Source organism: Cynocephalus volans, chromosome 10 (genome assembly GCF_027409185.1).
Source record: "Cynocephalus volans isolate mCynVol1 chromosome 10, mCynVol1.pri, whole genome shotgun sequence".
Classification (NCBI taxonomy): Eukaryota; Metazoa; Chordata; class Mammalia; order Dermoptera; family Cynocephalidae; genus Cynocephalus; species Cynocephalus volans.
In genome coordinates, this window is record NC_084469.1 from 83,613,005 (window position 1) to 83,627,392 (window position 14,388).

Sequence of the window (14,388 nt, forward strand, 5' to 3'; positions counted from 1 at the left end):
TTTCAGGTAGAAAGGAACCTTAGAAAAGAAACTCAAACCTGCAGAGTTTATGAGATTTGTTCAAGGTCTTTTTTGGAGCACAGACTAGGGGAACCTTTTTTAATATAGTCTTTCATGTTCCTTTCCTTCAAACTGTCTTTTGTAAATGATCCTTTTTCTGTGATTGGTACTGGCCCGCTTCCTTTCTCATGCTTAAACTCAGATTAATTCTCAGTTCTTTCTGTTTTATCATCAGTATTCAATCAATTTGTATTTAAGTCTTGTCTCTTCCCATCTTTAAAGGTCTGTCAAAGTTACTCTTTAAAAAAAAAAATCCCCCCTGCCATCATTGCAGAACAGGCCAACAGCCTCATCCTGGGATTAATGTAATAATTTTCTAATCAATCCCCTTCTTTTAGTCTAATCCATGTTGTAACTATTCTCAGATTGACAGTTTAGGAAATAATTTTGTGCTTTACATTCTTCTCCTGGCCACTCACATTAGCATTATTAAGCATTTACTATGTGTATGGAACTGTAAAGGACTAGGAAAATGGGAAGCTGAAATAGAATGATTCAAATAACTTTTTTTTTTTCTTTAGTTTGAGATGGGTTTTTACAACTTTATTTTTGGGGCAGCTGGTTGGTGTGGGGATCCAAATCCTTGAACTTGGTGTTGTCAACACTGTTCTAAACAACTGAGCTAACCAATCAGCCAGGATTCAAATAACTTATGAGGAGGTGTAGTTTAAATAAAAATGTGATTTGTACCTTTAAGTATCTTACTGTTTAGTTGAAGAGACTACATAAACACTTGAGAAATTTAACTAATAGTAAAATAGTAATATATTTTTTCCTTTTTTTCCCCCTCCAGGTCCCTGTTGCATGTAAATCTTGTCCTTGTGGTTACATATTTATTAATAGGAAATTTCTAAAAATAAAACACTCAGAGAAATCACCACCTTTTACAGGTAATTGTGACAGTTTACCAACTTTTCACCTTTTTTGGTTATTATTGTATAAATTTAAAATTAGTTTTTGTGAGTTAAAAACTTTTTTGCTGGTAAGGTTAAAATGTTAAAATATATTGAAATATATCATTGGTTTTTATTAGATATAATAAGTCATTTTATGACATTGGTTTGTTCTTTATCCAATTTAAGTGTTAACTTCTTCACAATACTGATAAAGCTTGTAACAAATTTAATGAGAAATTTTAATTTGAAAATGTTAACTGTGGAAGAAAAGGAACCTTGGTTTTAGTATTAATATAATTTTGTGAAGTACCGATTATTTTGTTTAATTCACTTATTTAGACTATCTGAAAAATTGCTGATTATAATTTTGTTTGAGTTTGTAGCTTTCTTTTTAATGTTGACAACTCTAGATTTGTTTAATAAATGTGTACAGAGAAGGTGGATTTTTATTACTCTTATTTTTTTCCTGTGATAAAATCAGACTTTATAATAATGGTGAACCCAAAATAGGAGTATATTTATTACAGACATTATTATTGAGTGCCTAACATATTTCTTGGGAATACAGCAATAAATCCACTAGCAAGATTAGGGTCATTGCTATCATGGAGCTTATAGTCTAGTGAGGGGAGATATACATATAGAACATACAGGAAAAATAGCAGCTAGTAATACGTGCTGGGTGGGGAATTAGAATAGGGTACTCTACTTGAGATTGACTGGAAGGCTACTTTTGATTGAATGATCAGAGAATGCCTCTCTGAGGAGGTGACCTTTTAGCTAGTAACTGGATATAGATAAGAGGGCTAGACATATGAAACCAGGTAAAGCAAATTCTAGGCAGAAGGAAAAGCCAAGGTGAAAGTTCTAAGGCTGGATTTATTCTAGGAATGCATGGTTGATACAACATTAAGAAATCCATTCATATAGTATGCCATGTTACTCTAAGGGGAAAAATAATCATAGGATTATCTTCATAGATGCTGAGAAAGTCTTTGACAAAATTCAGTACCTATTCATGATAGACACTCAAGAAAATAGAAATTGAAGAATACTTTTGAACCTGATAAAATATATATCTCAGTGTCCAGGTTAGTATCTTATTTAAATTGGCAACACTATGCATTTTCACTAATATCAGAAACAAGGCAAGCATCCCCACTGTCTCTACTACTGTTCAGCATAGTTTTATAGGTAAATTAGCTAATGCAGTTAGATAAGAGAAATCAATAAGAGGCATAAGAATGGATAATGAAGGAGTAAAACTATATCTATTTGCAGAACATAAGATCATAGCATACCTGGACCCCAGAGAATCAGTAATAAAACTATTTCAAAAGTAAAAGAATTCAGTGTACTGGCAGGATTTTAAGTTAACGTACAGAAATCAGCATTCATATACACAAACCATAAACAGAAAACATAATGTTAGAGAGAACTACATTTACAATAGCAACATAGAAGATTAAATGCTTAGGAATAAATTTACTAAGAAACATGCAAAAACCTATGCAAGGAAAATTGAAAACACTCCTGAAAAACACTAAAGCAGATTTAATCAAATGGAAAAAGATCCCTTGAACAGGAAGCTGATCTATAAAATGTAATCATAATAAAAATATCAAGTTATTTTATGGATTTAGACAAACTGATTCTGAAACCTATATGGAAAAACAAACATGCAAAAATAGGAAAATGGTTAGTTGACTTTTTAAATTTTTTAAATTAATATTATTATTTATTTACCTTCTATGAAGTTGTTGCAGAGCAGTTGTGAGGGAGGGGGAGATGGGAAAGGAGAAGAAAATGGGATGGAAGGAGGAGGAAGGAGGAGGGACAGGACTGAGGCCTGTGATACCCCCCTCATTCCCACAAGAGAGACCAGGGGGCTTCCAGTGGTGGCTTGGTCTTTGCTGGGCTGGGTGCAGATGTCAGGGAGGTGTGGCAAAAACCCTCGCCCCCATCACCCCAGCTTGGGAACCTGGGGCCCTTCTTGCTGCTGCACGGTGGTTGTTGCTGGGCTGGTTGAGTTTGTTAAGGGGGCGTTGCGGAGGCCCGGGGCCCCCATCCTTGGGACTGGTTGCAGGTGTCTGGGGGCACGGCTGAGGCCGCCAGCCCTCCCCACTTTCTGGCTTGGTAGCCCAGGGGACTTCCAGTCCTTCTAGGTGTTACAAGTGTTCTTTGGTGAAAAGAGACCTTTACTAGTTAACATCAAACTTTGTCTTTGGTTGTGGGTATTTTGTGTTTTCTTTCAGTTCTGTGTTGGATTATTTGCTGTTCTCAGCACTTAAACTCTGCCCTGGAACTAATTTGTTGTCCTTTGCTTACTTCTAAAATGAGGGAACTTTCTGTGGGGACCAGTACTTGAACTCTGTGGTTGAGCTAAATTGCTGCTTTGCTGCTGATTTCCTAAGGAAGGCTTTTTGTACAGCTCAGGTTGCTGACTTTATAGTTACTTCTGGGTCTAGTTAGATCTGGTACACCTGGGTTATGTAGAAACTCCAGTCTGGGCCTGAGTCTTTTCATCAAACTGCATCCCATGTGATTCTGTATTCCTGACCAGTCTCCTCTGAGTGGTCCTACGCTGATTGGGGAGCAGATTAGCCATCCTTGCTGTACCCCAGTGGCCCATCTCCCCCACTGCTCATGCTCCAAACGCTTTCCATGCTCCAGTCCCTTGCGATGATTCACCGGCCTCTGAGTGGCTCCTTTTTTTCAGTTGTTGTGGCTCCTCGCTCCTATGTGGGTCCATGGGAACCCTCTTTTCCCCTGCTGCCTCCAAGCAACTTCATCCAAAGGATACAGCTGCAGCTTTTGCCAGTCCTGCTCCATGCACTCAGCAGCACCAGCCTGGAAGTAGCTGGGATTCAAAATGGTCGGAGCGGTTTTTTCTTTCTGTCATTGTGGCTTCTCCTGCCTTCATGCACTCTGTAGGTCTCTCCTCCTCTTCCCCTGAGCTCTAGTGGCCCCAGCTTGGCTGTCGTTGCTTTTTTATAGTCATAAATTGGTTGATTTGTGGGAGAGAGTGACGCTGGGGACTGTCTCTTCTGCCATCCTGACCCTTAATCTAGTTGACTTTCAATAAGAGTGCCAAGGAAGTTAAATGGAGACTAGTCTTTACAACTGATGGTATTGGGATACCATGCTAGATAACCACATGTGAAAGAATGAAATTGGGACCCTATCTCAAACCATACAGAAAAATTTACTCAAAATAGTTTATAGACCTAGATGTAGGAGCTGAAACTATGACACTCTTAGAAGAAGACATAGCAGTAAATCTTTGTGATCTTGGGTTAGGAGTAGTTTCTTAAATATGACACCAAAAGCACAATTGACAAAAGAAAAAATAGATTAATTGGACTGCGTCAAAATCTAAAATGTTTGTTATAAGTGAAGGTGAAAAGACAGAATGGGAAAAAATATTTTTCATCTCATATCTGATAAGGGGTTTGTATCAGGATTTATAAAGAACACTTACATTTCAATAATAAAAAGAGAAATAACCCAATTTGAAAACAGGCAAAGGATTCTGAATAGATATTTGTCCAATGAAGATGTACAAAAAAAGTACATGAAAAGATGCTCAACATTATTAGTCATTAGGAAATGCAAGTCAAAACCACAGTGAAATATCACTTCACACTCACTAAGATGACATATTGAAAAAGAAAGTAACAAGTGTTGGTGAGGATGTGGAAAAATTGGGACACCTGGTGGGAATGTAAAATGGAGCAGCTATTTTGAAAAATAGTCTTGCAGTCTCTCAAAAAGCTAAACGTCGAGGTCCCATATGGCCTAGCAATTCTGCTCCTAGGTATCTATCCAAAAGAGTTGAAAGCAGGGACTTTAACAGATACTTGTACAGCAGTCTTTATAGTAGCATTATTCATAATAGCCCCAAAATGGAAACATCCCAGATGTCCATCAACTGATGATAAATGATATATATCCATATAATGGAACACTATTTGACAATAAAAAGAAAGGAAGTACTGACACATACTACAACATGGATGACCCTTGAAAACATGCTGTAAGAAGCCAATCACAAAAGACCACATATTATATGATTCGAATTATATGAAATGTCCACACAAGCAAATTTATAGAGATAGAAAATAGATTAATGGTTTAGGACTGGGAAAGGGGTAGGGAGTGTGTGGGGAATGACTGCTAATGGGTTCAGACTTTCTTTGGGGGTGATAAAATGTTTTAAAATTAGATTCACAACCTTGTGAATACACTAAAACTATTGAATTGTGTACTTTAAATGGGTGAATTGTATGGTATATGAATTATATCACAATAAAGCTGTTAAAAAAAAAATAGCCAGGAAAACAAGAAGGAAAGCTATGAGGGCTGACTAGCCCTACCAGTCATTAAAATATACTATAAAAGCCTCTATAATGAAAACATTGTGGCATTGGCATATGAATAGACACAGACCAGTGGAAAAGAATGGAAAGTACAGAATGAGTGTGACAGAGGTGGGATTTCACATCACTAGGGTAAAGATGAACCTTTTCTTTTCCTTCTTTTTTCTTATTGTGGTAATATATACATAACACAATATTTATCATTTAAGCCATTTGAAAGTATACAATTCAGTGGCATTAAATACATTTTCAGTGCTGTGTACCTGTCACTACTATCTATACCCAAATCTTATTCATCTTCCCTGACATAAACTCTGTACTCAGTAAACAGTCTCCCCCTTCTTCCAGCTCCTGGTAATTTCTGTTCTCCTTTCAGTCTCTGTGAATTTGCCTATTCTAGGTACCTCATATAAATGGAATCATACTTGTCATTTTGTGTCTGGCTTATTTCACTATGCATGTTTCCAAGTTTCATCCATATATCAAATTTCATTACTTTTTATGACTGAATAATATTCCATTGTATGTATAAACTATATTTTGTCTGTCCATTCATCTGTTCATGGACACTTGGGTTGTTTCCACCGTAGAGCTATTATGAATAATGCTGCTACTAGGAATGTTGGTGTACAAGTATCTGTTTGAGTACTTGCTTTCAATTTTTTGGATATATACCTAGGAGTGGAATTGCTAGGTCATATAGTAATTCTATGTTCAACTTTTCGAGGAACTTCCAAACTGTTTTCAACAGTGGCTGCACCACTTTACATTTCCACAAGCAATGTACAAGGGTTCCAATTTTTCCATATCCTCACCACTGTTGTTGTTTTCCATTTAAAAAATTATAGTCATCCTAGTAGGTGTAAAGTGATACATTGTTGGATTTTGATTGACATTTTCCTAATGACTAATGATGTTGAGCATCTTTTCATGCTCAGCATTGTGTCTAATTGCAAACTATTGGAAACAACCTAACTGCCCATAGCTAAATGATTGATTAAATTATGGGACATATGTGCAATGGAGTAATGGAGCTGTAAAAAAATGAATGAAGGACTATTTTTGTCAACTGATATGGAATGTTTTCCAGGATGTACTGTTAAGTGAAAAAAGCAAATCACAAGAGTATCTATAGTAAGATACATCTTTTATGCAAGAAAGAAGAGGATATAAGATAATACATGTGAGATATAAGACAGTACGCATGTATCCGCTCATTTGTGTAAAATCAATATAGAGAGAGCATCATGCTGATAAACACCGTTGTCAAGGGTTCAGATCCCTGTACTGTCTAGCCGCCAAAAAAAAAAAAAAAAAGTCAATATGTGGAGGATAAACCAGAAACTAAAGTGATTGGTAACCTATAGGGGGTAGCTGGGAATGGGATGCAAAGAAGGGGGGAATGGAAACTGGGTAGCAGGAATGAGGAAAGAGTGACACTGAAGGGAATGGGAAGAAAAAACTAACCTAAGTAACTTTGGAAACACCATCTTGACTGGATACTGTAATGTTAGAGACAAAAAGAACTGTATGTAAATGCTGTAGTATAGTCAATAAATGTATTTCTTTTAGGGGAATGGATAAGTGATTCTTTTTTTTTTTTTTTTCTCCAGTGGCTGGCTGATACAGGTTATCAGCACCACGCTCTAACCAACTGGATTAGCAATTCTGAAACTACTTTATATGTGTACCAAATTGCATAAATAGGTAAATATGTTTTAGATAGTAAGAACTGGATTTCTCACAAGTGAGGAAAGAGGAGGCAAACATAAACTCTGTTGGGGTGGATTGGAATCTGAGATAATCAGTATATGTGTGGGTTAATATTCATACATATATTTCCTAGCTCTGTCCACTGAGGAACTAGAAGCGATAGTACCCCTGTAGTAATGAAGAAACCTAGCATTCATATTTTTATTTCTAAATATAATTCTCCAATAAAAGTATGCAGAGCTCTTTGGAGAAGTGGTTGATTTCAGGACTGGGTTAGACAAAATGCTAGAGGAACCTGGAACATCTTGAGGTGCCAGAAAATAATGAAATGCTTAAAAAAAGGGGGGTTATTGAAAGAATATGGGAGGCAACCTAAAGGAGCTCCTAATAGTGAAAGCTGGAACTATTTGAGCAAAATATATAATGATATCATTGGATTATAATCCATAGAATAAAGTAAATATCCATGAGTCCTTACTGATATAAATAAACAAGGGACAAGGGACATTTCTTTCTTATGGTAGAATTTCAATAAATAAACGTGGAAGGAATGAGGAAAATAAAAAATCAGCATTAACAACACAGTAATAATGGTTGCAAACAAGATCCACTGTTGGATGGTAAAATTAGTGGGTGAAAGTTTGAGGAGAAACAAAATTTTTATAGTCTCCAAGTATCTCTCCCAAGATCTTCATTAACCACAAAAGAGAAATTTTATAGTGATGAAACCTGCCAGAAATTACCTTAACCAAATGATGAAGGTCAGCATCACAATAATAATGCATTCTGACATCATGAGCCGCCTGATGTGATCTACTGATAAATTTAAATAATTTCTCTGTACTCTAACCAAAAATGCAGAACTTTAGTCCAATCATCAGAAAACATCAGCAAAATCCAAATGAGATACATTTGACAAAATAACTGATGAGTTCTCTTCAAAAGAGTCAAGATCAAAAGACAAGGGAAGTCTGAGGAACTGTCGAAGGAGAAATGACAACTAAATAGCATGTGGGATTTTTTTTTTTTTTTTTACAGTGGCTTGTTCTTGCCTGTTAGAGTCTATTTCTAAGTTTTCTCTTTGAATATTTTAAGTGTACTTGTTTTAAAAAATGTCTGTTTCAGACTATTCTATTTATGTAGTTCTGGGGTATGACTTCTATTCATGTATCTCTTCACCACTATGACTTTAAGAACCCCCACTTTTTTTTTTAACATTTGGAAAATTGTCTCTCGTTTTTAGATTCAGCTCTATATTAAAACAAATTTTGTTTTGTTTTTCGGGGGGGAGTGGTTGTGTCTTAACTACCATGTTTGTTTGGAGTGGGAGAGGTGGTTTCTTGCATTGATTAAATCTATATTGATGGGAAACCTCTTTCCCCAATTTCTTTTTCATTTAGGAATGACAGGGTAATTGCTTTCCAGTATATCAGGGACTAAAAAAGAGCTACTTGCTTCCCTAATATTTATCTTATAGTTGCAATATATATTTTTTGTTTGTTTTTTGGTAACAATATATTATGGTTGAGGTCAGATTTTTTTCGCCCTGCTTTAGTAAGGGAAGATTAATTATCAATTTATTTGAAATAGTTTAATCTGGAATTTAAGTGAAGACAAAAAGGAACAGAGACCTTTCCTCTTTCCCCTTCACTATCTTGGAGGCAGAAAAGTTGCTGTGGAGGAATATATACCTATAAGGGACTGGAATTAAAGTTGATGAAAAATAAGCCTTCCCCCCTCTTATCCTAAGAATCCTCTCACCTCAAATTTGACCAGACTGGATTTGAATTCTGCTGCATCACTCTCCTTTTTTTTTTTTTTTTTTAATTCTTTGGTGGGTTTGGGGAACAAGTTTGTTATAGGTGTAGTTTTAAAAAATACACTAGGCAGTGGACTCTAGTGCCATTTAAAATATGTGCCTGCCAGGGGGAAAATGCAAACTTGGGCAAACATTTCTTTCACACTCCTAAAATATATTATTTTTATTTATCCATACCAAAATTAAGCATGAAGCCCAAAGGAGTAAAACAGAGAGGCAAAAGAAGATAAATTCTACAGTAAATAAGGATTTAGAAAACATAAAGAGGTTGTGAAGTAGTAGTCATTCAGACCATATGAAATAGGAAAGAGGAAGACCTAAAAATGCTTCTGTCAAAAAACGTAAGAAACAGGTATTTTATCAACCTGCTATGGGAGAATTTTTTCCCAAGATTTAAACTGATCTGAGATCTTAATTTGATAGTACTGAAAAAATTGTTTTGGTAGTCATTATATTCTTGGATTCAAAAGCACAACTCATTTTAGTTTGAAAGCATTTTTTTCCATAGTAGATGGTTATAAAATTACTGGAAATTGTATTTTCCTATTGGAGAGCCAAAAGGCTTAAAAGTAACATCAACCTGATATAAATGGATAGCAACAGAATCTGATGACAAATATGTATCCTTCAAATGAAATTGCTGATATTTGACCAGTTGAAACTTCCCCAGGATTGGTAATGTTGATATCAGGTCTCTTTTCAGTTGTGCTGTTTAGTATTCATAATGGTATTATGCTCTGATGATTGAATTTTTATTGTTTATTTTCTCCACAGAAGTGAACAATACCATATCTTTGAAAGATTTGCGAATACTTTTTTTATATGAATTTAAACTGGGACATAGTGCAGCTAAGGCAAGTAGGAACATCAATTCGGTTTTTGGAAAAGGCTCTGTTAGTGAAAGGACTATCCGGTGGTGGTTTGAAAAATTTCGTTCTGGGGATCTGAGTCTACAAAATGAGCCTCGAGGAAGACCCAAATCTGTTTTAAATGAAGATCAACTGAGAGCCATGGTGGAAGCTAACCCCAAAACAGCAATTCGAGGCCTTGCGGCAGACTTAGGAGTTTCTGCTACAACAATTTCCCGACACCTGGCTGCAATAGGGAAGGTGAAAAAATTGGACAAGTGGGTAGGTACCACACCAGTTGATGGATGATCATAAACTGAGATGGTTAAAATTTGAAAGAGCAGAGACTTATTTTGGAGAGGATCATAAGCTTTGATTAAAAAAAAACGGGTACCGTATGGTAATTGAAAGTGATCTGGGCCGAGCCCGTGGTGCACTCCGGAGAGTACGGCGCTGGGAGTGCGGCGACGCTCCCGCTGTGGGTTCGGATCCTATATAGGAATGGCCGGTGCACTCACTGGCTGAGTGCCGGTCACGAAAAAGACAAAAAAAAAAAAAGTGATCTAATCAATCGTTGGATGTTGGTGAAGTTCTCAAATATTTGTTAAACCATCCCTGCAACCAAAAAAACTTCTGGTTAACCATATGGTGGTCTGCAAAAAGGATATTTCATTACTGGCTTTTTACCCAGGTTAAAACTAACAGTAGCATCTTATTGTCAAGAAAAATTATGCATCAAAAATTGATCTAAAAATGCATTGGTTAGTAGACATGGACCTTTTTCATGACAACATTCAACCACAGGCAACACAAACCACCATAGCAAAGTTAACTGAATTGGTCTAAGAAATTTTGCTTCATCCTTCTTACTCATGGGACTTTTTTCAACAGTTTACCACCCTTTTCATCATTTGGAACTTTCTAAGAAACAGAACATTTCCAATTTGAGAAGCAATAGTTGGAGGGTTTGAATAAATTTTAACAATGCTGAATTTTATAAACATGGTATATATCATTTCATATTTGAGAAAATTTATCATTTGGGGAATTCTTATTTAGGGAAAGTGGTTAATGCTAACAGTGCATATTTTGGTTGAATAAAGTATTTTTCTCAAAAATAAAACATTTTCATTTTGATCTACAAAAAGTCAGTTTTACATAGTTCAACCTGATACCTTCCCCCTCTCTGGCAAAGCATGAAGACTGAAAGGTACCCAAGGTGCTGGAAAACTGCAAGTTGCTCCTGAGTTTTTGGGTTTCACTGGAGAAATATGAAGCATTTCCAGTGTATGTAAGGAGTCAGCCATGCAAAGATCTGGGTAAAGAGGGTTCCAGGGAGATGAGAAAAGCCTATAAAGTATCTTTTTTTTTTTAAAAGATGACTGGTAAGGGGATCTTAACCCTTGACTTGGTGTTGTCAGCACCATGCTCTCCCAAGTGAGCTAACTGGCCATCCCTATATAGGGATCCAAACCCGTGGCCCTGGTGTTACCAGCACCACACTCTCCAAGTGAGCCACGGGCCGGCCCTAAAGTATTTTTTTGAATAAAGAAATGAAAGCATGTTTCTAACACCGAAAGCCATGCACACAGTAGACATGGTGCAGTGAATGCTTTTGGATGATAATATTCTGTCACACAGAGCCAGTCTTTCATGTGCTTTTCATTTCAATTCTAGATTTTTTTAAAAGTAGGCAGCCTATTAGAGACAATAGTTAGTAGCCTCTTCATGGTTTTATAGCTAGATTACAGTTACTCTTTTTGGCATCCAGGGATTAAGTTGGGCTAAAGAAACTGAGATGGTCTTCTTCTTGCCTCTTTCCTCATGACAAACTACTACGTCTATTCCATGAGGGAGAGTTAAGGAAGCCTTTTAAGGTGAGGGAAGAACATCCTGGAATGGATCTTACCTAGAGAAAGAGAGAGAGGAATGGAGGAAGGGATAGAGTGAAAGTCACCTAAAGTATCCAGTCCATACACTGGTTTTAAAAAATAAATAAATAAATCACCTAAAGTAGAACTGACCGTGAGCTTCAGGATCAAAGGACCACAGGACACTTTAATGCAAAAAAAAAAAAAAAAAAAAAAAGGTGTCCCTTCTTTTAGGTAGAAGCAGCCCCACACCATGACACAATTTTTGGTGAGCAGAGTGTACACTGCTTTCAGCCCTAATTTCCCCCCTTGGCTGGATGCTCTGGTTTAGAGTTACTGCCCATTTACTACTCCATCCTTGAGTTTATCAAAGAATCTATCCAGTGTTTCAGTGGACTCTTCTTTACTCCCAAGAGAATGAAACCTCTTTGATTTAGCTCAGACTGATTGGGTAACAGAGCTGAGATCAGAGGTGTGGGAAAGACTTTATTTCAAAGGCAGCATAAGGGTGAGGCTAAGTGGTCACAGAGCTCAAGAGCAGTGGCTTGGTCAATGTGAAAGAACATGATGTTGTGTAGTTACTTAGTCTCTCTAAAGTAGACGGTTGTTTTATGGCCATCCAAACCTCTCTTCAGACCCCTTGTCATACTTTAGACAAGATGCTGGACTTTGGTCTAAAACAATCAGTGGATATCCTTGTCCAGCCCATTAGAGTGGTTTGGGGATGAATAGGAAACCCAAACAGAAGCAGTGAAACGTGAAGAGAGGAAAAGAGCAGATATAGGATGTGTGCTGTCCTAGTGATGTAGACCTGAGAGACAAAAATGGGCCCTCTGGTTCCTGTGAGCATATGGATCCAGCTCTGCTTGAAACTGGTACTACCGTCAGTGTTTTTTGGCAATGTGAGCCAGTAAAACTCTTTTTTGTTTAAGCCATTTTGAGTTGGGTTTTCTGTTTGGCAAAAGATTGAGTGAAAATCTCCCTGAGCCTTATTTTCCTTAACTGTAAAGTGGGGCTCGTGATAATACCACCTTGCAGGATTTGAGAGAAAGAATGACAATATAAAGGACAAAGCACAGAGTAGGTGCCCAACAAGTAGTATTTAATATTATGAAAGGAAAAAGCAAAAGAGGCAAATCAAGGTGTGGGACTCCTGGAGGCCCCTCTGAGTTAAGGGCAGGGCAGTGGGCTGATTTCAGTGTTCAGTGAAGGCTGGTCCTAGCTTTGACCGTCCAGTTAGTGTAAAGGAGGGCTGGCCTTTTGAGTTGCTCTGAGACTAGCTTTTCTCCAGTCAGTGCTTCTACCCAGTGTGCTATTAGCCATGTAGGAGGAAAAGAAAAGCAATCTTTCAGGACAAAGATGACACTTCTCATGTTTTTTGTCTTTAACAATTATTTATTATTATTTTTTAAATCATATACTTCCACTTTTGGAAGTATAGAGGGTAAGTTGTGAATGGAATCAACACAAATGACTACATTTTCGTCATTGTGATGATTATCTCTCCGTTGCCTTAGAAAAGCAGGAACAGAAGTTTTAAATTTATAACTCATTAATTTAGGAACTATATTGGATTTTCAAGAAAATGGAGCAATTTTATATACATAAAGACTTGCCAAGCGTTCTCATTCTCCTTTCTCCAAGAAAGAAAAGCTTAAACGTCTCCTTGATAGAAACTTTCTTTTCACTGTCAAAATGAAGGAGTGGAGATGAGTTGAGGGCTGCTACATCTCTTTCCCCTAGTCTCCCTGAGGTGGCATGGGTCTTAATTGCAAGACAGAATAAAAAGTGGCATTGAATAACCATTTTGGTTCATCAAGTACTTAATACCCATTATTAAACAAGCTCTTACCTGGTGTAATTGCATTTCATAAGACTAGAACACCTATAGCCACTTTTTCAACACACATGAAAGATCTTGAGCAAAGTTAGTAATAGCATCAAAAGCTAGTGAAAAGCTAGAGCCACAGTAGCCTTCTTTCACTTCCTTTTACCTTGACTAGTTTGCCCATGCTCTTCTCTCTGTCTGAATATTCATTTGCTGCCCCTCTTCACCTCTTTAACTGTACCCATCATACAAACTTCCTCAAGGAAATCTTGTGTAATTCCCCCACCCCACCCCAGGTCAGGTCTCCCCTGCCCTAGTGCCCCAGAATGGTTCCTTCATAATTCTAATCACAGTAACTATGTATTTATTTGTGTGATAATATTTGTGTGTCTGTCTTCTCCACTAGATTATAAGGTTCACAACAGCAGGACCTCTATCTGTTTTGCTCACAAGATCATACTCCCATCAAGAGCACAGGGTCTATCTAGCACATAGTACATAGCTAGTAAATGTTTGTTAAATTTATAAGTGTAAAGGCAAATTTCATTCACTTTGTAGAAAACTTGTTTCAGTATCAAGGTAAGTAAGGAATATGTTTGACAGCAAATAATTGAAAACCTAATGAACAGTGGCTTAAACAAGGTTTTGTTTCCTATAGTTTCTGAAAATTTTCAAACATACAAAATACTGGAAATTCACAGTGAACACCTATATGCTAACCAACGGTACTACTGACATTTTACCCTACTTCCTTTGTCACTGATCTACCCATATAGTTTTCCTTCTGTCAGTCTCTTTTTTTTTTTTGATGCATTTCAAAGTAAATTGTATATCAGCACAGTTCACCTAAATACTTCAGCATACATATCATTACCTAGAGTTCAATATTTGCTTAAGGTTCTTATTTGGGGTAAAATTTAATTCAATAAAATGCCCAAATCTTAAGTGTACCATTCAGTAAGTTTTGACAAACA

The 14,388-nt window shown here is 36.8% G+C and overlaps 1 protein-coding gene across 1 annotated transcript in view; it reads left to right on the forward strand.

Moving 5' to 3' along the window:
- LOC134389135 (histone-lysine N-methyltransferase SETMAR-like) overlaps positions 1–11,797 on the forward strand; it is a 40,680-nt gene extending 28,883 nt beyond the window's left edge. Inside the window, exons 2-3 of the mRNA XM_063112614.1 lie at positions 854–950; positions 9,642–11,797. Of these exons, the coding sequence (XP_062968684.1) occupies positions 854–950; positions 9,642–10,024 (480 nt within the window). The 3' untranslated portion in view covers positions 10,025–11,797. The remainder of the gene's footprint in view (positions 1–853; positions 951–9,641) is intronic.
- Positions 11,798–14,388: the final 2,591 nt, after the last annotated feature.